The sequence below is a fragment of the Simochromis diagramma genome, unplaced genomic scaffold (assembly GCF_900408965.1).
Source record: "Simochromis diagramma unplaced genomic scaffold, fSimDia1.1 OVJJ01000685.1, whole genome shotgun sequence".
Taxonomy (NCBI): Eukaryota; Metazoa; Chordata; class Actinopteri; order Cichliformes; family Cichlidae; genus Simochromis; species Simochromis diagramma.
Genome location: NW_024387477.1, coordinates 14138428 through 14164848, shown reverse-complemented (window position 1 = coordinate 14164848; position 26421 = coordinate 14138428). Strand labels below are relative to the sequence as shown.

General features: G+C 40.3%; 3 protein-coding genes across 8 annotated transcripts in view; all 3 read right to left on the bottom strand.

Moving 5' to 3' along the window:
• The window catches only part of atg2a (autophagy related 2A), a 29019-nt gene extending 24964 nt beyond the window's left edge, over nucleotides 1-4055 (bottom strand). Inside the window, exons 1-3 of one of the 2 annotated variants that reach the window (XM_040015529.1) lie at nucleotides 3498-4055; nucleotides 2952-3114; nucleotides 2359-2508 (exon numbers count right to left, since the gene is read on the bottom strand). In XM_040015529.1, the coding sequence (XP_039871463.1) occupies nucleotides 2359-2508; nucleotides 2952-3114; nucleotides 3498-3668 (484 nt within the window). In that variant the 5' untranslated portion in view covers nucleotides 3669-4055. Of the gene's footprint in view, nucleotides 1-64; nucleotides 1688-2358; nucleotides 2509-2951; nucleotides 3115-3497 lie in introns of those variants that run through there. The other variant, XM_040015530.1, reaches the window with a different exon arrangement.
• Nucleotides 4056-5140: 1085 nt separating this feature from the next.
• On the bottom strand, nucleotides 5141-17677 carry nxf1a (nuclear RNA export factor 1a). 5 transcript variants are annotated; one of them, XM_040015534.1, is made up of 22 exons: nucleotides 17241-17677; nucleotides 15528-15587; nucleotides 14903-15110; nucleotides 13485-13644; nucleotides 13311-13394; nucleotides 12943-13047; nucleotides 12639-12719; nucleotides 11350-11419; nucleotides 10942-11030; nucleotides 10719-10826; nucleotides 10471-10580; nucleotides 7849-7885; nucleotides 7450-7518; nucleotides 7282-7337; nucleotides 6981-7088; nucleotides 6753-6811; nucleotides 6550-6665; nucleotides 6418-6460; nucleotides 6243-6321; nucleotides 5681-5863; nucleotides 5537-5597; nucleotides 5141-5425 (listed from the first exon to the last, which is right to left on the bottom strand). In XM_040015534.1, exons 1-22 carry the CDS (start codon nucleotides 17293-17295, stop codon nucleotides 5387-5389), a joined length of 1980 nt encoding a protein of 659 aa, XP_039871468.1. In that variant the 5' UTR covers nucleotides 17296-17677; the 3' UTR covers nucleotides 5141-5386. The 5 variants fall into 5 exon arrangements, with proteins under 5 accessions (XP_039871468.1, XP_039871471.1, XP_039871470.1 ...); XM_040015537.1 differs by lacking the exon at nucleotides 17241-17677 and adding an exon at nucleotides 16609-16645; XM_040015536.1 differs by lacking the exon at nucleotides 17241-17677 and adding an exon at nucleotides 16053-16383.
• Nucleotides 17678-19707: 2030 nt separating this feature from the next.
• si:ch73-22a13.3 (inositol-trisphosphate 3-kinase A) lies at nucleotides 19708-25598 on the bottom strand. The gene is made up of 8 exons (XM_040015973.1): nucleotides 25383-25598; nucleotides 24320-25233; nucleotides 23041-23125; nucleotides 22308-22521; nucleotides 21521-21725; nucleotides 21327-21428; nucleotides 20605-20676; nucleotides 19708-20496 (listed from the first exon to the last, which is right to left on the bottom strand). The coding sequence occupies exons 2-8, from the start codon at nucleotides 25184-25186 to the stop codon at nucleotides 20248-20250; spliced, it is 1794 nt and encodes a 597-aa protein (XP_039871907.1). The 5' UTR covers nucleotides 25187-25233; nucleotides 25383-25598; the 3' UTR covers nucleotides 19708-20247.
• Nucleotides 25599-26421: the final 823 nt, after the last annotated feature.

Below are 26421 nucleotides of genomic sequence, written 5' to 3'. Positions count from 1 at the left end.
TGGAACACATCTGATTGGCAATAGCTTGATTTTTCATCATGCCAGTGATGCCAAACATACTGACCATGTAGTAACGGCATACCTGGATAGAACCCCCCCATCAAATATAATCAATTATAAACAAGGGTCTTGAACTCCAGGCCTCGAGGGCCGGTATCCTGCAGGTTTTAGATGTGTCCTTGATCCAACACAGCTGATTTAAATGGCTAAATGACCTCCTCAACATGTCTTGAAGTTCTCCAGAGGCCTGGAAATGAACTAATAATTTGATTCAGGTGTGTTGACCCAGGGTGCTATCTAAAACCTGTCCTGACAGGTTTTAGATAGCTGACGGTATCCTTGAGGCCTGGAGTTCGAGACCCCTGCCCTAGAGCAGCAACCTCAACATTATTGAAGCAGTGTGGGGTCGTCTTAAGAGAGAACAGAGCAAAAAGCCAGCCAAAGAATCACTTTGAATGTCCTTTAAGAACCCTAGACAACTATTCCTGAAGATTACTTAAAGAAATTATCAGAAAGCTTGCCTGAGAGAGTTCAGGGTGTGATGAAGAAGGTGTTCAAACCCAATATTAACTTTCAAACTAATTATTAATGTATTTTTCTTATATACTTTATTTTCACATATGTTTGGACGTGTTTCAATAAATAGTAGCAACTAGCATCTCACTTTCCTCACAGAATAGAAAATGAGGGGTGGCTCACTGGCCTTTTGGACAGTACTATAGGCCAAAAGAATACTTATCAGTAATGGAGTAAAGGGTAACTACATAAACAAACAACTAAATAAACATAAAAAAGAACCGCACCAATGTGGAGAAATTGTAAATTAAGGTGGCCAACTGTGAGCAGATCACAGGTTTTTAAATCTGTTCCATTTCAAATTTACCCAATATATTTTTTTTTTCTCATTAGTTACACAAACCTATAAGCATGCTGGATGCAAATGAACAGATTCCCCATCTCTCACAATAATATAATCTCCTGAGTAAATCCAGTCTGCAGGAAGCCAGAGGACGTCACTTAGCAGGGATGGGCCGCCCAGAATAGATAGAACAAGTGTGCAGTGAAACTGTTGACCTGTAGCATGCCCTATATTATATTTATGTAAACCTCCAGAATCCTGTTTTCTTTTTCTTTTCTTTTTCCAAAGAAACATCTACATCGCTGAGGAGCCTCTGATTTAGGTAACATCAGGAGGTTTGGTAAAGATGAAAAAAAGCCCCTTTCAACCCCCAAAGTAGGAAATGAACCGTGGGATGATGGGTAACAGCCAGGAGTAACTGAGCAATGATAATATACAGAAGAAGGCTGTCACAGAGATGGCTTTCTGTTTGGAATGAGGTGGAGGGATAATCGGGGCGATAGATCATAAATAGTTAAAAATATAGAGTTTAAACTATAATTCGTTGAAATGTCAAAGCTGAGACATGTCAACACCACCATGAGGCCAGCAATGATGATTTCTCTCTTTCTTACAGAAAACAATACAAAACAACAACAAGAACTTTGGCTAGTTTTATGGTTCTTTTCCATGCAAAATAAAATATGAGAGTATCAATAAGTGTTATGTGTTTTGAAACAAAGTGAGCGTTAAAGTTCATCCCTCTGTGTGTTTATGTTGGTCACTGAACCATCTGATACACACAGTATCTGGTACACATGAAGTACAGCTTATTGTAAGTTGCAGTCAACCTACCTTAATTTCTCCCCGTCTGGCCTCGGGTGATATGTGTCACAGTTTCTTCATCTGCAAGTGTGCTAGGGTCAACTTGTGTCTGGGTTGCGTTAAGTGTATCAACAGACAATGAGCGAGACGCTTCATGCAAAAAATCTGCATGCCTGCCTTTTTTATGGACTCGACCCAACTACGCATGCGCCCTTCAGAGGACTATTACAGGAATAAGCACTGGTCAGTGGTGTCTGCACCTGTCTGTGTCTGCAACAAAGACTAATCCCCACCTTACTGCACTCTGTTTTGTTTGATGCCCCTCTCACACACACAGTGACAACAGGGGAGATAAGGGTGATGAGAGAAACGAGTGTGACTTTAAATACATGTAACACATGAAACACTCAAAGCAAAAAAGAGCAGATAAATTAGGTCAATAAAGTAAATATAATTTTATGACTTTATATTTTTATTTGTACATTTTTATCACTTTGGTTTCTTGGGGGAAGAGGTTTCCTGGGGAATGGATGGAAAGTACTTTACTCCAAAGTGATCATAACTGTGATGGTTTGTGGGAGTTCTTGAGAACGCTTGACTTTTCCCCCGTTGCTGTGGAAGTTCTTTTGTCTGCACGCCAACTATCACATTTAGACAAGTGACAATCTGCATGCAGACAAACTGCTTTCACTCACCCGTCTCAATAGTCTGTGCAAACATCTCAAGCCCCTCCAGTGGGGCAGGGGGCTCCTCTGAAGCCTCAGGGGGGTCCTTTAGGCACTCCTGAGCCAGCTGCATGCTGGAGGTCATGCTGGACGACCAACCTTGCGAGTCCCAGCCCCCACCTGATGGCAAAAGAGGGAGCACTGAGTGATTTCTGTACTTTAGCTATTTCAGCATTGGCTATTTACCATTCTTTTAATTTCTTTTTTTTTAGTGAGATGATGTCTAAGTTACACATATGAGACAAGATTTAGCCTGAGCTAAATGTGGACCTGAAAGGATTCACAAATTAGCATCATTAGTTTAATATCTGTCAGACTCAAACATATGAAAGTATATGGCAGAATTATTGCAGTCCTTGTTCACATAAATAGTACCAAATGAATGTTTTCTTATCCTGTTTACATCTTCTACAGTGTCCTTGAAGATAAATGATGCAATCTTAATAATTATACTGATTTTGTCAAACTGGGTTTGCACGTTAAGAAATGATAAGAACATGAGTTGCTGGCTGAGGCGTGTTCGGTGTCTCAATGAAAAGAACATATACTTTAAGCGAACTTACTGGTCCGGTACTTGGGTCGGCATGTTATCTGAAGACCAGAAACCTCTAAGGTGCAGTGATCAGTCAAGAGAGCCTGCCAAGGGATGGTCACCGTTATGCTGCTCACAAAGCCATCTACTATCTCCAGAGGGGCCCCCAGGGACTCCAAAAGCTCATTGACCGCCTGTTGTAAAGAGGAGGCAGTTAGTAAGCAGCTGCTAAGAAGTAAAAGTAAAAGAAGTAAAAGTAAAAGAAAAAATTGAAATATGCGGTTTCACATTTGCCTCATCACTCTGGGTGTCATATAAAGCTGAGGAAGTGCATAGTTAGTGTGCCATGGGCATATATATTTATGCTAAATGCAGACAGAGGTAAACCTAAACTCGTGAGCTAGTGGTGCGTTTCCTGAGAGTGGATTTCCTCGAAGAAATGTGACCTAGGCTGGGAGATTGTTGTTGAATTCAAGCGCAGTTGCGAAATAGTCGAGGGAGCACGAGTCCGACAAAAACACTTGATGGCTGCTGCTCGCGTGCCAAGATCACCTTCTCCTCACGGTTAAAAACTCACCCAAACATCGAGGTTGATATCCTTGATGACACCGCTGCCGTTGTACAAGTCCAAGCCCAGCTGATCGAGGCTCAATCGCTCCTGCAAAAAGTGACCGAGGTAGTGCTGTAAAAGGTACCGACAGGCCCGCTTCTTGATTGAGCCCGACCAGGGGAAAAACCAGCGAGACATAGGGCCAGAGAGAGCGGGGAGAGGGAGCGAAGAGGTGGTGGAGGAGAACGAGTGCGAGTACAGTCCTCTGGAAACTGCATAACAGACTAAAACAAAGTGTGCAAAAACAAGGAATGAGCCACAGCTAGCTACAAGGGGCTAAGGAAGGGGTATACCGTAACTCTAGTTCTCCCTACACAAAAACTACAAAATCCTTTGTGTCAGGACCCAAGAAGCTCCCACGATACTTTTCGAGACTTTACTCCAGCTGACGGTATCCGTCTCAACTCATATTTTCGCCAGCTTTGTGTCGAACCGCAGCGATAAGTCCTCTTCGCGTATCCCTTGTTTCGGGGTTGTTTATTGTTATCATTCGCCAACTGATGGAACGTCCGTGCGTAACTCGTCACACTGACGTAGACAAAAACCGGAAAAGGAACGTATCTATCCAGGCGCCATTTTTAGAAGGTCAGCGTTTTTATTGTAACACACTGATTTTATATTTTTCTTCCAGAGTTTTGAACATTTACATATAACTGTATGGAAGGCAAGGCGATATGGAGGATCAGAAATCACAAATCTTATCCTTTTAAAAAAAATATCACATTTTTTTAAATTCCGCTTCAGTGTGTGTACCTTTGTATGTAAAAAATAATAATAAAATTGGAAAAAAAGATAATGTGTGCGTTCTCCCCGATTGTCTCCATTTATTTTTCTTGCAGATCGTTTTCACTTGTTCTTTAACCTTAAAATTTGTTTTGGTCAATTAAACTGGTTGTATCTAACAAGAGTTCTGTAACTCCAAACTTATTTTTTTTTATTCAACTTTGTGGTTTTATCTTAACTATATTTAATATTATAAACATCACAAGTCTTAGTATCATAGGTAAGGCAAATGTACAGCATATATTAAATCTACCACCCTAAAGCAAACACAAACTTAAGGCCAGCTTCCCTCAGCTGCTCCCTTCAATAACACTTTGTCTAAACAGTCTGCTCTCCCTCCATTTCGCATGCTCCCACCACATCAGACTACTCTGTCTCCAAACTGCTCAACCCGAGCTGTCTCTGATATACAAGAAAAATAATCAATTTAAATTAGCCCAAACTTCAATCTGGACAGCCATAAAGATGTAGGAACTAAAGCAGCACTGTAAAAAGTTCCATACTATATTTTTTATGTCAACTTTTCCCACACATATTTGCGTGGATAAAACTTAAAGTCATCCATGAGCAGCACCATTGATCTATTTTTTTCCCCCCAATGAAACTTAACAATTTTTCATCTTTCAATAAGTCACAGTTTCTCAGTTATTTAAAATATTTTGACATTTATACTGTAAACTGAAATATAGTCAAATTATTGGGCAGTTCCCCCTCACTTTTCCACTCTTTTCTAATGTAACCTTGAAGAAAATTTATCAGTTGTGACAAAATATATTTTATTGTTAAACATAAACAAACAAAATCAAGATGAGCACATGAATACAATGGACCAATGGCCATATGTCTTTATTCCTATAAAAACTGTGTAGTGATATCTATACAAATGACCAAAAACTAAGGTTACAATAACCAAAAACAGTAGCAGAATGACATTTGGCTGTTAAAACAGTTAACACAAGTAGACTTGATCTACTTCATTCATAATTAAACAAAAGTGAGCGAATAAAAGAACAAAAGCCATAAATAAAAGTAACTGCGCTTTAGTTTATTTCACAGATATTTGATTCCACTCTTTATTTTATGAAAGCTACGTCAGGAATCTTTCCTTCAGCCTGGAAAGAGAAAACAAAAGGAGATATTTCAAAGCCATGGCCTCACAATAGTGTTTCTATGTTGATTTATAGACAGAACAATTATCATTATTATTATACAATTTAAGTTACCTTCAACTGAGTAAAGATCTGCGCTGCTCTGCTGAAGTCCCATTCATTGTCTTGTAGACACCTGTTAAAGATGTATGTTTAGATGTTTAAATACACAATCATACACAAGACCACAAAAAGATATGAGCAGGAAACAAAACGCACTTCTGTGACCACTCCAGGTTCATGCCAGACTTCTGTGAGAAAGCTGTGAGCATCTCTTGCTGCTGTGCAGTGAGGGTGGGGACAGGGCTGGAAGATGGAGTCGGGGCAGGAGCCACGAAGGCTCGGCGGATCTCCTCTGTTGTGGCCATTCGAATGAAAAGCTGGTCGTTGACAATGCACAACCTGTCACAAAAGAACCACACACAGAAAACATAAGGATATCTGGATGTTTCTGTTATACACAGGAGAAGCTAAACGTCCTTTTTGTTTGTTGGTACAATTTCTGATTAGGTTCATCTGCAATACAGTCTGCTGTCAGGCTCTAGCAGGAGACGCACGCATGTAATATGTTTGATATATTTAACTTGACCGTTATGACTCTCTGACTCTAACACAGCGTGTTACCAATTTCATGAAATACACATTTTTCTCTAGTGATTGGTGGGTGCCAAGTTGTTGCAGACTGGTCTCAAGACGCAGACTGAAGCATAACAATAAACAAACACTTCGTTATGCACCACGGGAAGATCATATAAACCACCGGGAGCTCAGTAAAACTCACCCAGAATTTCCTGCTGGGACTGTGATGAAAACTCGAGAGAAGGCCATTGTGGATTCTCGCGATTTCCCATCAACAACAACTGAAACAGACAACAGACAGACAAATTAGTAAAGAAATCAACAGGTATGCCCCTTTGTTCAGGACCAATTCTAAAACTCTGACTAAAACAGCTCACCTTCTTTAAAGACTCCACTCACTGTGAATGACAGTAGTGTATTCTGTAAACGGAAAACATGTTTTGAGAGAATTAGAACAATAAATTGCTTCAGAGGAAAACGTCAAGGTGGATGACAGAATGAAAACCCACCGTGTAGGTGTTCACATCAATCGTAAAGGAGGCGATGTCGTGCTGAGTCTTTGGTAGCTCATTGAGGAAAGCCACCACGTTCAGTCGTGTATGCTTCAGCAGTCGAAAGCGTATCGCTAAAGAAGTCAAAATTTCGAGAGGGAAAACATGAGGAGACGTCTCAAATCCCGACAACCTCAATTTAGACAGTGAAAGATACTCACTGGAGTCTTTGACTCTCTTCAGGTTTCGACTGTCTTTGTAATACTCTCCCAGACTGCTCCTAAACAGCAGAGGGACAAACAGACTCAATGTTAGGGGAGGACACAGAAAGAGCAACCCATGCAAACATCTTGTCAATGAAAAGCTTAATTCTGCTTTGTTGATGAAAACACCCAAAATATATTAATCAGAGTAGTAAGTTATCTACAAATGTGCTTTTGTGTCCTCACCTGGAGGGGTTCTGGGTGGAGTAAGGTGTTGTGATTGATAATGATGCTCCATCATGATAGGCATCCAGGAGCGGCTGTCTATCCCCCGAATCATAGATACTGTAGTACCTGCAACACAGTCACAAGCCATGAAGTTAGTTTCTGTGTTTGTCCTTTTCCCCAAAAAATTATTTCCTTAAAAGCTAATTAAAATTAACAAATAAAAACACTAATTGTTCAGTGGGCACATTATCAGTGCACCAACTCTAAAAAAAATTTCAGGGTTTTCCTCATTACTAAAAAAGGAAAAGGAGAAACTTACTGTTGCAAGAACCGAAGGATGTGCGCCTTGATCTCATCGGAGCCAAAACAGCTGCCCTGGAAAGTCACACAGGAAAACATTTGTACAACGCAGATTAAACTAATTTAGTTAACAGTAATATAGACACAATGCTGAATATCAGTGAGTAAAACTATACATTCAGCTAACCTTGCAGGGGGGAATAGTGGTGGGCGTTTCCACATCAAATCCAATCGGTGGAGGGAGGTCATGACCATCCTAAAGTGAAACACACAAAATTATCGTAAAAGTTTGGTTTAACATCAATAAAGCAATACAAAAACTAAAATATGGAGATGTGCGTATCATATGAAAGATAATGACCATTTTAGGGTTTCCCAGGGAACACATGAAACAAAACTACTCTGATCATTTTTCCCATTTTGGCCGAAAACAATAGAAATGAAGAACACCAACAGATTCTTCAGAACGTGACATTTATTGGAATATTCAAAAGGATTTTATAGCATCTTTAGGTAAAAGAACAACTAAATAAAGGAGAATGACTTCAAAGATAGTGAATTTTGAGATATAAATGTGGGAACCTACCAGTCTGAGAAGCCGGGGAAACCTCTGGCGCACAGCACTGGTATGGGAACAAAAACCAAGAGCAGGAACGTTATCGTCACAATCCATACCCATACACACACAAATAATGTTCATTACTGTGGGTATAACTGACAGTCACACCTGCTGATCCACTTAATGTCATTTTGTGCCTTTCAGTTGAATTTTTAGGACACTACACTTTGAGGATGAAATTAAAATGTTTCATTACAACCAGTGTCACAAAGGATTTAATCTTCTGTGTGTACAAGGAAATCCACAAATCAACTTAGCGTTTTCGTCCTTCTCATATTTTTTGCTGTGCTCTTTTGAAGTTTCCCGCACTGAAGTGTACTTACCAGCTGGTATACTCACCCTCTCCCCCATTTTGGTGACATACACAGATCTGACATGGAGCAGCAACACAAGCACACTTTTCTAGGAGCGCACACATACTAACATGCAAAGTCCCATGATTTACGAGACCACACCAGGATCCAGCAAACACATTAATTCTGAAGTATTAAAATAAAGAGATTATGCATTGCTGGGAGAGAGGTGGTTACAAAATCCCTGGCCAAGATGTTGGGGAACAGATGAGTCTACGTCACCAAGAAAACAAAACAGGTGAAGTACAGTTCAGTGACATACTAGCACAAGTAGCCTAACATTCAGAAGACAGTCACTATTCATCATTTGGGTGATTTTCATCAGCGTCTGTGCCCACGATTATCAGCAATTAAAGCAGACCTGAGAAGAGAGCCGAACGGCAACGACAGGAGGTCTCTAAGAGAGCTTAGCCTAGCAGTCCCGCCGCTCATTCTGTACCCATCCCCTGCTGCTAAAGTACGAAATTTACCAGCTAACTTTCTCACTCTGAAGAGTAAATAAACTTTCTCTAAGCTTTTTTTTTTTTTTCCAGTAAAATTTGGGACCAAGCCTCTGGTTAAAGAGGCGTAATCATGACGTAGAGTGATAATCATCTAATAATAATTGAGCTTTTTCGTACTGGTCACAGCCATCAGAAACTGGAAGAGGAAGTGTTTTCATGTTGGGGTTTTTTCTGAACCGATTTCCAGTTCAGAACATATTTTCTTCAGAGGTTTTGTCAGGGATATTTGCCAAACTCTCCACTTCATTCACAGACAATCAGAGGCCCATTTTAGGCAAAAGAGATCAGACTTAGTGGGAGTGTTCTCTCTCTTTGGCTCATCACTGGTCATTGATAATGACATTTCCCCCTCCGCCTCATCCCAGCGGCTTTACCCTTGAAGTCCCGTCTTCTTCACTTCATCTCATCAGTGAGTCTGAGCTCACAGGGACTGAGGCCGAGTAATCGTGACTGTGCCTGCCTTAGGTTGTCCCAGGGTTTCGAGGTGGGATCTTACCCGTCATGGGCTATCCAGCCTTCCATACTCGCCTGATATGGGGGCCAAGTGGGCAGGGGTGCTATGAGGGGAGGGGACACACTGGCTGTGGAAATTTTCTTTGTTTCATCCAAAATTTGTCGAGATGAAAATGGCTTGCCCACTCTCCAACAGAGAGTCTACACTTTTACAGTACTGCTCAAAATCTCATTATGGATCCCTGTTTTTGAAATAAATCAGATGTGAAATGCTCACTTTTTTTTTGCTTTTTGTTACCGTTTTTTTTTTTTTTTTTTTTTTTTTTTTTTTTTAATAAATAGCATGCTTCTTATCATCTGCAGTGTGACAGTATTTTTACAGCAGCTTATGGGATAAGTAACCACAATGTCAGCAGGGGAATACTAGGCAGAGCGCCGCCTAGAGTGACAACACACAAAGATGAGACCAAAGCTTGAAAGGAAGTGCCACAGAGAAGCTGAACAACCGTCAGAAAGAAGAAGTAGTGCTGTTCACACTGCAGAGGGTTTAAGCAAGCTGAAAGGAAAATAAATTTTAACACTGTGCAAATTTACTGTGGTCAGATGTCCTCTCAGCAACTTTTGAAAGTAAGAAATGATTAGTTTGCAGTGCGAAAAAGAAACGTTAATCATTGAGTGGGAAAAACACATTCAAACCGCCCCCCCAAAAAAACAACGACAACAACAAAAAAAAAACCCAAAACATTTAAATACCCACAGATCCTTGATTATTTAACGCACAGCACATAGCCGAATACTTGTGTATGTCACTACAAGTGTATAGGTATAGGCACAACTGCGTGGATATTTAAAAGTCTGTATGCAAGTAAATCTGTACATAAATGACAAATATTAATCAGTTATCATTTCCATTTAGGGCGTTTTTAATATTCCTCAACACAGTGACAAGATCAGAAAGCTTATGGTGTGTTGAAGTCAACTGGTACGTCTCCTTCAACTTTAAAAAAAAAAAAAAAAAAAAGATAATATCTGCGAGTTACAGTGTTTCACTCACAGAAAACACAAGTTGTTAAAGTTTTTATGAGTTGGCTCTGCTTGGTCCAAGCGTTCATCCTCAACTCCTGAGCAAAATGGTTTGTTACTTTACAGCCATCTTAAACACAAACACAGGTAACTGATCTTGTTTTGTAGCATCCTGCATCATACTCAGACAGCCACACACAGTCACTGAATTATTTCTGTAAGAATTACTTTTTCAATCTCGTGAATCGCTGACTGACCTAATGTATGAGGCCTGGTCCTTGAAGACGTCACACAGAGGGTTTCGAGTTAGCCACAGCTCCACCAGCTTCAGGCCTTTCACCTTGTCCAGCTCCCGATCAGACTTTAGCTGGAGAACCACACAGAATCAGGATTTTTTTTTTTTTTATTTTTTTTTTTTAAATTGCACAAACATACACACGCAACGTGCAAAGGACCACTAGGTCATGTCTGTTTATACTTCTACAAACTGAGTAGTCAGTCTCACCTCATTTTGAGAAAGATTGAGCGTTTTCAAATTGGGCACCTTGGTAACCAATTCAGCCAGTTCATCCAGTTTGTGAATACGGTTGTTACTCAGGTTTAAGGACGTCAGCTGGCAAAATGAGACACAAAATGACAATGAGCACACTTAAACATGTTCCATTACTTTATAGCAGCTACAGTAGATTGTAGAAGTGCCTGTGCTTCTGTCACTGCACTAATGTTACCTCAGGAATGTTTTCTTCAATGATCTTGATGACAGCTTCCATGTTAGTCTTCCTGTTCAGGATCACTTCAATGTTTTGGGACACCAGGTCTGTCATGCAAGATAAAATTAGCAATAAAACACTACACAAACATGTTAAAGTGTTGTTTTACATGGCAGTAAATAAAGTTCTGCAAGGTACAGTTTCACAGGAGGATTGATTTGACTCTTGGTGTAAAACATCACAGGAAGCCATTTAGAACAGGCATTCAATCGCCATTTCGCAGAGATGCAAGTATTATAATAACAATAATAATCATCATCATCATCATTTCTGTAAGGCTGGTCAGAAACTTACTTATAAGTATGAACCGTGTGATCCTGGTAGCAAATGTATGTAAAAATTTTTTTAAAAGATGCGTATAATCACCTGGGTCTGTTCGAATGTTGTTCAAGTCGAGTGCTTGCTGGGAGGCATCGAAACGTTTTGCCATGCATTGCTGTCAGATAAAAAGAAGAATCAACACATTAGCCTCCAAAACACCAAAAATGGTCACAATGGCAAAATAATTCTCCTCTGAACTCTCTCCACCACTCAGGTCAGATCACTTCTGTTGAATCAAATGCAAAAAGAGTTTACCAATTTAATAAAATGAATGCAGCGAAGCAGCCACCACTTTACCCGTTTGCTCAATGCGTCCAAATATAACAACACAAATAATAAACATATGGTACAGTCATATAAAAATTTCAAAAATTTATAAATATTTTATTAAGGTTCTACTAACGCTCCTAATCACTCCCCATAGTTGCAGCTTTACTCTGAAAACACCTGACTGGGACAATACACATTTACAGTTATTATAAGTAGGGTTTGGCTAGAATATAGCAGCTATTGGTAGTTCAGTGGTCTGCTTGCTTGAGAATTTAACATGTATTTCCCAAAAGCACCAGAAGGTGGTGCTTTCTTCCTTTTTGTTGTGTTGAGTGGATAGCTGTACACTCATCAGTAAGTCATTTTATTGTTGATGTTAACTCATTCACTGCCAGCCATTGGCAGTGAATGAGTTAAACCCATTGACTCATTCACTGCAATTGACGGCTATAGACGTCAATGGCAGTGAATGAGTTAAGTTCATCATAACAAAGTCCTGAACATTGTGGTTGGTTAGTTTGGGGCGCTTTGCCTTTATGGTTGTGAAACTGAGATGTCGTCATTTTAAATCATACTGTCTTACTACATTTAGCAGTAACGGGTGAAATGTGTATTTAGTCAACTTTGTTTTCTGCAATTTCATTCTAAAAATGTCTCTACAAACAAGACAAGCACCATACTTGGCATTTTTTGACAGGGAGTCAGGTTGAGACGATCGGTTAAAAATGCAGGCTAAAGGCCGCCTGTCTCCAACTTCTTAGAGACATGACAAACTTTCACTTTCACTCATGACATGTGCATCACTAAAATGAAAATGCTTTGCTTTGAGGTTCTATAATTCTGTGACCTAAACTAGTAAACTGCATTTAAACGAACGTGCTATTAACATCACTAATAAACAGTTAATATATGTAAGAACGACACTTTAACAGTGTACTTAGTACTAGAACACCATTAGTTTGAGCAACAGACTCTCACAATGATTAGAGAAACTCAAAGACATTTTGAACATTACTTATGAGGCTTTTAGCCACAATCACTGCCCCCACTCAGGTGCTTCCTACCTTCAGGTGCTCCAGGTGTTCAGGCTTCAGGTCAGAGAGGAGGAATGACGGTGGAGCACTTTTGTTGACGTGCACTTCGACCTTGAAGAAACACAGATGGAAAATGACAAATCAATAACTTAAGATTAAGATTGTTTGATTAATGGTTATTCATTATCTTGTTTTCACATTCAAGTAGGTGGATAAACACTCAGTAGCAGCACACCAATGATCTGTGACCTTAAGGCAACAGCACAGCAGAGTACAATAGGCGTGAACAGTACACATGACACAAAAACCTATCGATATTATTACACCAACATACCTTATAACCATCGGTGTCTGTGATCTTATGTGAACACTTGTGTAAAGCACTGGCAACAGAGGAGTCATCCACATAGAAATGGACCCTGTTATGGTCCACATGGTACTGGATAAAGAGGGCAAGACAAGAAAGAAAAAGATAATACAATTAAAATCGCCTTAGACTTAACTTACAAATTTTACTACATGGGTACTGCAGATATTTTCTGAATAATTGTATAGGCACAAAGAATTACATCATTTATTTTATCAGAACACAACATACAGAAACTGTTAAAAAAAGCTTACTCATACATTTGCTACTTCAAGAAATACATAAAAAGGTATTAAATCTGTTTATAACTAGTAATTATAAGTGCTTAAATGCACCTGTATAGGGTGGTACGGAACGGAACAAATGTTCTGGAGAGCTGGGAGTAGCCACTTCTTGTCATATTTTCTTCCATGTGGAATCTGCCAAACATACAAGAAACAAAATATAATTTCTTTATAGATTACAAAGTGGTTTCTTTGACTTCCTGGGGTGACCGTAATGATACACACCGTTACTTTGTACCAGCCCGATTGGTTTTTCCCTCCTCCGCCACCTCGTTCTCCTCCTCTGAAGGGACCACCCCCTCCACCTCTGCCTCCACCTTTGCCTTGTCGCCTGTCTCTGTCAAACCGTCCATCTAATTTCCTAAAAGGTCTTCCGTATGGGTTACTAGGGAGAACACAACAAGGCAGTATATATTCAGGCATATGGCCACACAGGGAAAAGAATCAATGCAATTTTTAAGTTCTATTTCTCAGTATTCTGTCTTTGTACAAGCAGTTTATTTATCTATTATCATCATTGCAAATCATGCCATCTGCCAAAGATTAAGTCACAATTCTGGCATGTGAGGCGCTTTGATAAACTACCAGTTTGTTGTGCCTATCTAGATTTTTGCAATCTGGTGTGTGCAGAGCAGAAGGGCTAAAGGTACCAGTAGGTCGGTCTCAACATGCATTGCAGTGACTCATCAATCATATATCTCGAGATAGCAATAAGGAGATTCCTGATAAAAACCTCTGTAATTGCGTTGTTTGCCATTCTGACTTGTGTTCTGATTCTAGTTCAAAACCATTTCCATCATTTAGGGGTAGACTGCAGCAAGTGTGGTTATGATATGCACAAGCAATCACCAGTGTGCCAACAACAATCATTACAGGACTTTGCATCAGGTCGACAGGAGTCAGGTTTCAAAATTACACGGATAAATGCTCTGTATTTTTCCTTACATTCAGTGTTGCTTTAACCTTTTGTCAAGGCCCAACACAGCTTTCACACTCGCAGTTCTTATTGTAGTAGACTTAAAATAAATAAAGAAATAATTACCCTACCCCCAGTGTTTGTGAAATAGTCACACGCATGTACTGGCAGAGCATGAGACACAGACAGGCAAACTTATTAAAACACTGCTTTACAGTGGCCTCCCTTTTTATTACCTGGAATATTCTCCTTCATCAACCAGTTTTTCATTCAAGATGTGGAAACTAGAAAAAAAAAAGTCACACTGGACGCAGGACACGAGCTGATATTTTAATAATTTCATGTTATAATTTTTAGCTGACTAACAAAATCACTTATTTTTTCTCAGTTCACTTTTACCGTTTCAGTCCTGTTCACTTTTCCTGTGGTACTATTCATGTCAGCAAAGGAACAGAAGTGAAAATGGCCTGGTGCTCTACTTTCTCATCCTGTGCGGGCTATTCAAGATGTAACACCTTTCCTACAGCTTCACATGAAATCCACATCAAACACCTAAGACCTTGCTGTTCACGTGTTACTCACCTTACAAGAAAATTATACATTGTGCAAATGTTCTTTTCAGTTTAAAGCCATTAATTGTTTACTTAGACTAAAGTATTACTGTGAGAAGTTTATCAGACAAACTCTAGCAAATGCATTCAATGAAAGTGTAACTTATTACACTTACAATCTGTTCTGGGAGCTGCTGTCCTGACAGCCATCACTCATAGTTACATCTCCATCAGTATCTTCAAGCCTCGACCGTGGTCCAGGACCTCCAAACCCTCCTGAGTGGTTTCCACGCTGGCGGTCTCTGCGAGACCTGTCATACCGACCTTTGTGAGGGCCTCTGCCTTTACGGTTGCGAAACTGTGGTGCGGTTCTGTCATCATGCTCTGTAACGGAGAAAGTAAGTTAGCTCACAACCTAAATATCACATCTCAGCTACAAAATACAAGCAATAATAACCCCCCAAAAGGCATAGGTTATGAGTTAAATTAAATCAGCTACTGTACATGGACTAGATAAGACTGAAAAGAGCTCAAATACAGATTGCAATGTAAACATTAAAGGAAGCTTACAATTTTAAATACGCACTCTGTAGCAGATTTTAATTAAGCCTACACTTTTGCAAATTATGCTCATTTTAAAAAGTCCTTTAAATATCCAAGACAAGCCCTGGTCTTGTTGATCTCTGCAGTAACTCTCTGGACTCATTTTACCAGCGAAATAATAGAAATATTCATGGCGTGGTACTGGGTAAACATGTGTCACAAAATGACACCTCCGAGATGCCTTCGACATATTTTTACCTCCGTGAACCATGAAATCGGTTCTTCTGACCTCTCTCCTCACCATAAAGTCTCCAAGATCTGTGGAAAGGTCGTTAAAAGTGCAGTAAGTTTAAACCTGCAGTGAACGTGGCTTCTTACCGTTGTAGTAATGCCCGCCGTCCGCCATATTTCTCCAATAGTGTTGGATAACAACCACAACCCAGAGTAAAACAAAAAACAACAATGCTACTAGTGGTGGTTTCTTTTCTTTGTTTCACGGCACTCAAAGCCAAGGCTGTCGGAGAAACTCCAACATTCCGAGTGGACCAGCGGAAACAAAGGCGACCGCGACGTGACTGTCGGCTCGTAACTAGCAGCTTAGCTTAGCTTCCCCTGCCGAGCCCAAACGAAAAGACAAAGCCGGAAACACAACTGGGTTCTCTTCCGGGGCAAGAAAAGGGAGCGGACAGTTGAAACAAACTACGGTGGGATTATGGTCAAGTAAAAAAAAAAAAAAAAAAACAATGTACAAATCAGGTTTTGCTAGCGTTAGCTTCGACTTACTTTTGCGTATATATGCGCAAAACCTATAGCGCGAAGCTTGATGTAGGATATCCGACCACTTAAATCACACACGAACCTCTTTAAAAGGCTCACCAACTTCTGTATTTCCACAAAGATGAGGGATAAAACACAGACAGCTGTCTTTTAAGTTAGCCAACGGGCCGGTTTGTTGTTGTTTTTTCAAAGCTGCGCCAGTATGCAAATGTGTTTTTAAAAAAACTACAGCGGTTTCAAAGGGTATACAAAATGGGGTTGTCTCGTTTAGCAACACTTCTAAAAACTATATTGTTTGAATTTGAAAATAATAATTTCAACATCATGTAACACTGAGACCTTTGATAAAAACAGAATCACATAAGATTCATTTAGATGTGTCATTTCCTAAACCTACAGAAGTTTTTATTCTAATTTCAGCGCTGCACAAATCATATCTCAGTATGTTGTTTTGACCAGCTGTCAGTAATCCTCCAAATAACTGTAAAGTTCCCGTGACATGTGCACAAAAGACTGATTTTTAAAAGTAAGAAAAAAAACCCAGGTCATATTAATGACTCACTTCTATTGTTTGTGCCACTGAAGCATAAAACCAGGAGCACTTTCAATGCAGGAAGGTGCAGCTGGAAGCAATAACAATAATGATGTCCCAATAAGCCCTGACAGTGAACCAGCACGGTTTAATACTAGCAGAAATATCACAAAATGTCATAATAAGCTCTTAATATTTTATTCTGGAATTGTCCAGAGGTGCTTTTTTTGTACAAACAGTGCACTTTAATATGGCCTATCAGGATTTAAAAAGGAGTATAATTTGATAATATTTCGCTCAAAGAAACTTTAGGATAGGGTCAGCTGTACAAACTGTGTTTTATCGCAAATCGTGACCATCCTGGTTCTTAGTAACCAAACTGCAACTGAATATATATTTAATTAATATAAAAACATATGCATTTAAAATATTAGCCTGAAGGCTTCCGTTAGCATCACACCATTTAATTCTCTGACCAGGTAAACAATAGCTACACCTTCCTCCTCGGTAGCATGCTTATTTATTTTGTAAATTTTCAATGTTAAGGCAATATCATTCACAATGTCTGTTTAAAACACGAAGCATAAGCAGGTGTAAGCGATTAGACGGTAATGTAAACCCGGGCTAAACGAAGCCGAGAGAATAATAGGAGTCAGACTTACCATCATTCACCACATGTGTCACCACGGCCAGGTTGCGGTAGTTCCTCTGAAACATGATCACTTGGTCCTCTCAAGACCACTTAAACTCCCAGAAAAAAACTTACTTTCTCCTTGAAAAACTCCTTTTCAAAACAGCACCAGATTCTTTGTCAGCCTTCTTGAGCGAAATTTGAAGTTTATGCTTTTTTTCTTTTTGGGCAACTTTGTGAGCAGAAGCTAAGGTTAGCTTGCAGCTAGCAGTATCGTTCACGTTGGCTGCCCAGGACCAGTTTCAACATTTACCACTAATTTCTTTTTCTTTTTTTTTTACCACCTTATTGGTTTTTTTCCCCCATAAAAGTACCGAAAACGTGTCGTTTTAGCTCCTGTCAGTCGGTCTCTCCCGCTCACTTGTCTCCTGAAGCGCCAACAACATGGCGCCACCTGGCGAAACGAAGCTCTAACCGTCTAATTACTGCAGCCTGAGCGCTTAAACTGCCACAATATTAGCATACTTTAAAAAAATATATTTAGGCAAATGTAAAATTTTGTATTTTTATGGCATTTTTTAAAATAGATATTTGGCTTAAATAGTTTTATTATTAACAAAGTAATTAACTTAATGTAATTCAGGCATCTATTTGTCAATCAAACACAAATTATTATTAGGTTGTTAAACAATAACAAAAGGGGAAAAATTTAATTTTTCTGCTGTATTTCCTGTTGTTAACTAAAAAAAAATCCAAAATTAAGTCATTGTCATTTTTAACAATAGTCCGTAATAACAGCTCCAAAACATTATTGCAAACTTCTGCATCATAATTTGTGGTCTCTGTTTTAGACTTGTCATATTTTAATGCCAAATGTGTTTTCAATAGATGGAGCCTTTAATTACTAAAACTATAAATTTTCATCTTGACAGTCTACAACCACTAAAATGCTAATTATGATGTCTTAATGTTGGAGGAATATTGTCTCTTGGGCCAGATATTTCTATGTTTCTATGTTTCTCAATGTCAGTGAGAAACAAAAACATATTGTTATAGCCTAGAGTTCAGATCACCGATGATGTGTTAGACCTCACAGGGTTAATAATTGTAATTGTTTTACTGCTTACTTTTCAGTTATTATTATTTGCCTTACTTTAAATTAAACACTCAGCATTATGTTAACAATACTTCAGATTTGCAAAAATCATATCTTTCAGTCTTCTTCTTTCGGCTGCTCCCTTTAGGGATTCCCACCGTGGAAATCTGTCTCCATCTCACTCAACCCTTTGCGTCCTCATCTGTCACACCAACCCTCCTCCATTAATATTTTCCTCCTATTTTTTTCCACTATCCCTCCTCTGCACATGTCCAAACCATGTCAGCCCTGCCTCTATAACTTTGTCTCTCTGATGTGCTCATTTCTAATCCTGTCCATCCTTCAGCTCTGCCACCTCTAGCTGCACCTCCTGTATTTTTGTCAGTGCTAGTGTCTTGTAAACCTTCCTTTTCACTCTCACTGTTCTCTTTCTGTCACAAATCACCCCTGATACTCTTCTCCACTCACTCCACGCTGCCTGGACTCTCTCCTCTCTTGTGCCCCATCTGTTGCTTTGGATGGTTGACCCGAGATATTTAAACATCCACCTTCACCACCTCTGTTCCTTGCAGCTTCACTTTTAGATGTGTTTTCACCTCTCCATGCTCTCTTCGGCCTGCCTCCTTCTCTCACTTCAGATCATAATGTGTAAGAGGTCAGGCTGATGAGGTCAGGCAGGAGTCTCTGTGGACTCCTGCCTGACCTCATCAGTCCACCTGCCCATCACCACATCAAATAAGAAGGGGCTCAGAGCCGATCCTTCCCCACCTTAAACTCATCCGTCACTTCAGCTGAACACTTCACCACTGCCTCATGCAGTGTAATACATATATGCACATTCTGCACATTCACTACTGCACATTCACCCAATGTATATACTATATATATACAATGTTCATCCTCTACCCCCCCCCCCCCATTTTTGCACATGTCGAGGAGCGTGTCAGGTTACATTTCACTGTGTGTTATACTTGTATAACTATGCATGTGACAAATAAAGAACCTTGAACCTTGACATATATGCTTTTTGGCTGCACCAATCCATCTCACTGAAATATTTCACTCAACCTGCTTTTTGCAATGATCGAATGGATTTGACTGCCCTGAGATTTCAGCTGTTAAACTCTCACTGCCATTTAGCATTTTATTTATTTATCTACTTTTTTGCATATCACTTGGATGTCTGCAACTCATTGATCATTTTATATAAGATGATGATAATAGTGACATGGATATATAAAAACCCAACAGAAAGAAGCATTCTTATTTTAATTTTATATATATATATGTGAGGTTATTTATAGGCTATAAAACTGTGAAAAACATTTCAGCTGCATCATGTGTAAGTAATCTAAATACAAACAATATAATAATACAATACAAACATTGTGGCTGTGTTTTCTTCATCGGTATAGCTTAATCTGTACTTAATCCATGTTTTTTACATATACTGTCTTAAAAAAAAGATAGAGCACGAGGCTGTTCAGTCGATGTGCGCATAATGAGATACCTTAAATGAGCTTATGTTGCAACAAAGGTAAGCTGTTTTAGGTTATGCAGACCAACCACATTAAAACAAGACAGGAGCATTTGTAAACAGATCTCCAGCAGAGTCATTCCCAACCCATGCCTCTTCACTGGGCAAGCCCCTGATCTGTAGATGATCCTTGGATTGTCCGTCTTTTGCGAATGAGAAAACAAAAAGGTCTTTGTAACATAGTAGTTTTAACTGTCAGAGTATGTACATACCGGATGCACAACCACATATCTATGGATTTTCGGTACACTGAAGTCCCTTTTTCCTCCTCCTTAGCCCCTGAAGACACAATCTCCATTAACAAATCAAGTCTCTTCCAGTGAATGAAACCATTCCGAAGTAACACCAGTCGATTTGTCCATCTCATCCACTTACAATTGTGTAACGACTGTCAAAAATGCACATTCACGGGCTTATTTGCTCCTCCTCACAGCTCTCCTCCTGCTGCCAGGAGGCCACACTGATGGCCTGGGCTAAAGATGCGACGAGAGAGGACAGACCGATGAGGTAGCCGTCCTCCCTGCTACCCTCAGACCACGGGACGTTGTGTCGGAGCTCCTGCGAGTCAGGCAGAGGCGTCGTCTTTCCGAAGTCTATCATCCATACACTGGCCTTGCTGTGGTCGTGGACAAAGAGAAGCGAGCTGCCAATCACCTGATCGATTAAAAACCATAAAGGTATTGTAAGAGTGGCTATGATGAATTCATGTGTTTTTTATTTATCGTACAATTGAACAAGATTCATCTCTACGTGTAGACTAACCTCATGAGTTCTGAAAAATGGCGAATTCTTTAGTGCGTCACTCAGGGCCAGGAGTCTGGAGTGGTACGCTCTCTGAGAACACACATGGGTGGAGATGTTTAGCAACAGAAAATGGTGAAGCTATGATAACTGAAACGTTAAATGGGATCTATTATGCTTTTCCTTGTTTTCACTGTTACAACAGTGGATGCTCATCTTAGACACGGCCAAAGCTTTCAGATAACCAGGTCAGTGTATGTGCAGCCAATTGGGCTGTAGGCTGCACTCAGTGTCACTATCCCTGGGTCTCTTCACGGTTCTGAGTTTTTAGAGTTTTAGTTTCATTTTGGGTTTAAGTATGCTTTAGGTTTGAGTTGTTTCTCATTTTGCTTGAGTAGTTTGTGTGCCTGTTTACGAGATTTTCAAGTTTACTTATTTTGCGTTTTGACTTTTTATTAGAGTCCTAGTTCAGCTGGGTGTACACTGCAAGAACTTTGCACTTCTCTACACTTTTCCCTACGACCATGACAGGTCACAGCAGATGTAAGTCCTCACCAGGTTTAGCTCCACTTAGGGTTTCTTTATCCCCACTTTTTCCACTTGCTTGCTCATTAAGGATTGCATTCATTATCAGTTTTGAAGTTGCCAGTTCTGTTTTCTGTTATCAAACAATTTTTTTCTTACTATGACATGATTCCAGTGCGTTTTCTAAAGGAAAAGTTTTACATGTTAGCAGAACTGACCAGAGTGTGCAGCTGGCTCCTGGTGAAGTAAAGCAGTGCCTCAGTGACCTGAGCTAAAGTCTGAATCTTCCTGAAGTCCCGCTGGATGCTACCATCCTCCATCTGACTCACAGAGACAGAAACAGATACTTTATCAGACGGATACTTTTAATAAACATAAACAGTGCAGTTCCTTCCCTGGCCTTCACTCCTACCATAATGCCCTCTATCCTGAAGCCCAGCGTGGACGTAGAACTGATTGAATCCCTCCACTGAAGGTAGCGCCATTTGGTGACTCCCTTCTGTGCATGTTCCTCTGCTGACGGAGCAGAAGGGTCCATTTTCACCATCTTCTGGTACATATCACTTCGCAGAGGAGCTTTGACACGAGCTTTGACCAGTTCATCCTCTTGGTAGGTTCTAGCAAAGAAAATGTAGATATTTAGTTTTGACAAAGGGGTCATTCAAACTTTGTAAACAAAAACACCAATATCAGACTGGAAATAATGGTGTGATATACCACAGTGAGTGAAATTCAAGGGGAGGTTTAATTTCCTGGCCCTGAGCAGAAAGTGTGGTGTTTAGATGCTGAGGTCTCACAAGGTAAGACTCAATTCATTCCTTGTGGACACAAAGACGTATCTGAACCATTCAAAACGACAGTTCCCCTATCCGTCTGCTGACAGGGATCGCTCTTAATGACCAGAAGCTCAGGACCAGGTACAAACTGGATGTTCACGTTTTAATGTTTTGTCATTTTTTCGGGATTCGATATAAAAATAACCTTCCATGAGCAGATGTTAGTCATCATAGCAAGAACATGATATAAACAATTTATTCCCAAATACCCTTTCTATACATTAAAACCAGTGTAGCGTATTATTCATAAAATCTGAAATCTTGACATTTTCTCTCCTAGAAAACTCACTAAGCCCTTCATGTAGCTGAATGTTAATATTCTGCAATCAAGACTTGATGAGTCACCTGTGAGGGACGCCTTACCTGACTCCCATCTTGCAGTCCATGATGACGGGCCTCTTCAGGCCACATAGCAGATCCTCCAGGCGGATATAGCAGAGCTCCCCTCTTGTTACCAAGCCATGATACTGTGGGACAAAGGGTCTCAGCGCGTCTCTCATCAGGCAATCCAGGCAGTTTGCTTCCACTTCACTGTATAGTTTCAGCACCTCACCTCCTTTACTGACCTGGAAGTTACCTGATGACATCAGCAAACATCAAGAAGAGATGAAATTATTGTTCCCATACAATCAATAAGGCAATAAGTGAAGGAAGCAGAGTGATGGGTACTGCCTAAGTTCAGCATAGTGAACTTTTTCAAGACTGACACCTCAGTAAAGGTAATACTGAGCTTCACTGTCTCCTGGTTTTAACCATCCACTGTTCAATGACTAGCCCACGTCCTAATAATCTTTTGAAACACAAACTAAAACAATGACTAAGTCCGTGAAGAGCTGACGTAATGTGCAGTCACATGGATATTTACATATGAGTCAATGTGAGTTAATGCGGGCAAGCAGTGGTGATGACATACAGTACATCCTATAGTGACTTCAGTTCATATTTACAAGTCAAAAATGTCCTCTTGGAAAGCTTTGCAATCATGTAAACACCAATGTGTTAGACAGCATCATAGCTAGCATCATTTGGAAATGTGTTCACGCTGATTTCTGAAAGCCTGCACGTGTCTGTGTGGAAGAAACTGTAACACACATGCCTTGATGTCCAGCCAGCTGGACCCAGGAGCTCTGCCGGCTCATAGACCAGTGCATCATGGTCAGGAAGGTTTTCCAGGAGCGGCACTGAGGCATAAAAAGAAAAGCATGTTACGTGAGAGGAGCATTCCTGTCTAGTAGTTATCCAACAACTATTATCTCTAAGGCCAGTTCAGGGTGTGGAGAATACCTTCCATTTCTTTGTTAATAGGTAGGTTACCTATGTGTAAAGGACAAAGACAAACACCTGCAGGGAGTTTGGAGTGCCGAATTTACCTACAACAGGAATAGCAGCATGCATGCAAAAAGAAGCAGGGTAAGCCGGTTTGTTAGTGTGAAGGGCTAAACTTGCTTTGTCACAGTAGGAAAAACAGAGATGTCATTAATAAAATTAACAGAAACTGGTTTGTTTTAAGCGGCAAGTACGTGTGTTTTTACGCACGTTTGCTACCGTGAAATGTCAAAACATTCACAGTGAAATCATAGCTATGGACGCACGTTGAACTTTAATTCTCTGTGATTTGGAAATGGTTCATTTGTACATTTCTTTTGACAAAAGCATAAAATGACTACATAAAATTCTTTGATTTCCCACTTCGGGGAGCCATGTAGTCACGTGGCCTTAACAAACTCTGAAAAATGTACTCCAACAAACAGAACATTCCTCAGCAGTTACGATCTACTTTGTATATACACAAAACAGTCTCTAACAGACACAGAGGTAGCCAATGAAAAACCTAAACCCAAAAGCAGCTGAAGCTGAGCCAAGCATGTTCAGTAGTGCACTGTTACAAAATGACCGGCTTGCAGTTTGGAGGAAATGTCTCTATTACATCATATTTAAGCTCCTCCAATCATACACGCTTCCATATTAAACGTTACCATGCTGGTTTAAAATGTTTTGTAGGCCTGCTACAGCCGACTGTCTGCTATTCAGTGTCTGACAATGCAAACACACTGTGTTTAGAGCGTGCTTCCTATCATCCTCCCTCTGTTCGCTCTTTACTCTCATATCTGCAGCAGCAGCAGCAGCCAGGCATGCAAACACCATTCAAATCTGACTTTGTCAAAGTCCTCTTTCAAGCCCATGCAAATCAGTAGGACCACAGGTGCACAGAACAGTTGAGAAACATGGTTTTACTTTACTTCCATGGAAAACCAGAGCAGCCAGACGCATGAGCCAATGCTAGTGTATCAGCCAGGACCCCCCTCCCCCCAAAAAATGAGAACATACTTTAAAGCTGCATCTGTGTATAATGTGTTGTTCTCAGATATTCTCACCTTCCTGAATGTCTTCCTCTTTGACCCAGCATCCTCTCCTTCACTGAAGACCTCGTCGCTCTCTGCGGAGGAAAGGTTGAGGGAAGAGGAGGAGGAGGTGGAGGAGTGCAGAAGCTTGGAGAGGATAGGATGTGGGGAGGACCACTGTTGTGTTGTGGACCCCTCTGTCACTCCTGGCAGTTCCTCCTCATCATTCCTTTTTGGGGTCTCCCTGCTGCTCTTTGTATCTCCTTCTACTGCTGAAATAGTCGATCTCCCATCTTCGTCTTCCTCCTCTTCTTTCCTCACTTTCTCAAAGCTGGAGTTTCTACCTCTCCAGTGTTTTCCCTCAGCATTTGCACATCCTTCATCATCATCATCATCATTAAATTCCTCTTTTTTTTCAGTCTCCTCCACCCTTCTTTTCCCACTCCACCTTCCTCTCTCGGAGCTGTCTGCGTCGACCTCAAAGCTCCCCCCCGACCTCTCCTTCCTCCTAAGTTTCCATTTTGCCTTTAGCCAGTCCCTTGGAGATCTTGTAGTCAGCTCTTCATTTCGTTCTGTGCTTTGAAGTTCTTCTGTTATGTCTTCCTTCACATTTGTGGCATTTGACTGACAAGCCATGTCTGAATTGTGCTGATCATCCGAGTCCTCGTCCTCTCCCAGTCCACCTATGCACTGACTATAAGGGGGGAAGCTTTTTGTTGACTGGAGACTGGGTCTGGATCTTAATTTGACCACCCTGCAGCTGCTCGACGGTCTTTCACTGATCAACAGATGTTGATGCGTTTTATCCGATAAGGTGGAAAAGCAGTCATTCTCTACAATTTGCTCATTCTCTATCTCCATCTTTATCCCCTCTGTGTGGTTGTCATCTGTAGTGTCCATCTTTGTGTCGGATGTGAGCCCAACATGTGCTTGTACAACAGCAAAATCTTTACAACAGATGCACAGTTTTGAACACGTTTGAGGAAATGCATTCAAAGAGTCTAAAAATCACTAGAACGACAACATTTTTTTTAAATGACAGAAATTGAAAAAAAAAGAAGAAGCAGCATTAAATGCTCACGTGTATCTAACTTACCTAACCCGTGTCCTCCACCTGCAAGTTTTCAGTTACACAAAGCTGTGTGCCTGTCAGTGAGCCACATCCCGTTCTCATTCTCTCTGCTGGTGCCAAATTTTGCATGCAGTGACGCTGTTAAGTTTCCAGAGCTTTATTCAGGGACAGCTGCTGGAATTTGGCCAAGAGTGCCACTGGCAAGAGGACATCCAGGAATACGGTGTCCTCCCTCCAATAATGAATGTGTTTTACAGTGTTCTACTTGAAATAATTACACAGCATTCGAGTGAATAAATGCAAAAAAAAGTATTATTTGTGTAATAAGAAAAAGATGCAAATTTTGCTTTGTTGTTTTTCAGAATTTCTTTTCATCATACAACAAAAGAAACAGCTCCACAGTCCAACATTTCACAGCTTAATGAAAACAGAAATTCTAGACAGTTATTATGTAGAATAGATTTCATGTATATTGTTATAAGTACATATTACTTTGAAATAAACCCATTGACTACTTTGTTAGGAAAGCCTCAACTGCTCATTTTCACAATTATCTAATCAGCCAATCACATAGCAACAACTCAGTGCATTTATGCATGGTAAGGGATGGTCAACACAACCTGCTGAAGCTCACACACTGGATTTCTGCGTCAGACTTGCTTAAAATGCCACACCCTATAGAGCATTGTTGCTGACCATATTGACCCATTTGTGACCATAGTATACCCATCTTCTGATCATTGCTTCCAGCAGGATAGCACGCCGTATCACAAAGATCACATAATCTTAAAATAGTTTCTTGGACATAACAATGAATTCACTGTACTCAAATGGCCTCCACAGTGACTAAACCTCAATCCAATTAAGTATATTTGGGATGTGCTGGAACGGGAGATTTACAACTGTGTGATGCTAGCATGTCAATAAAGCACAAAATCTCAGAAGGATGTGTACGATATCTTGTTGGATTAAGGCAGCTCTGAAAAGAGATCCAATCTGGAACTAGCAAAGTGTAACCAATAAACTTTCCAATAAGTGCGTGTTGATGGATGTAATTGTCCCA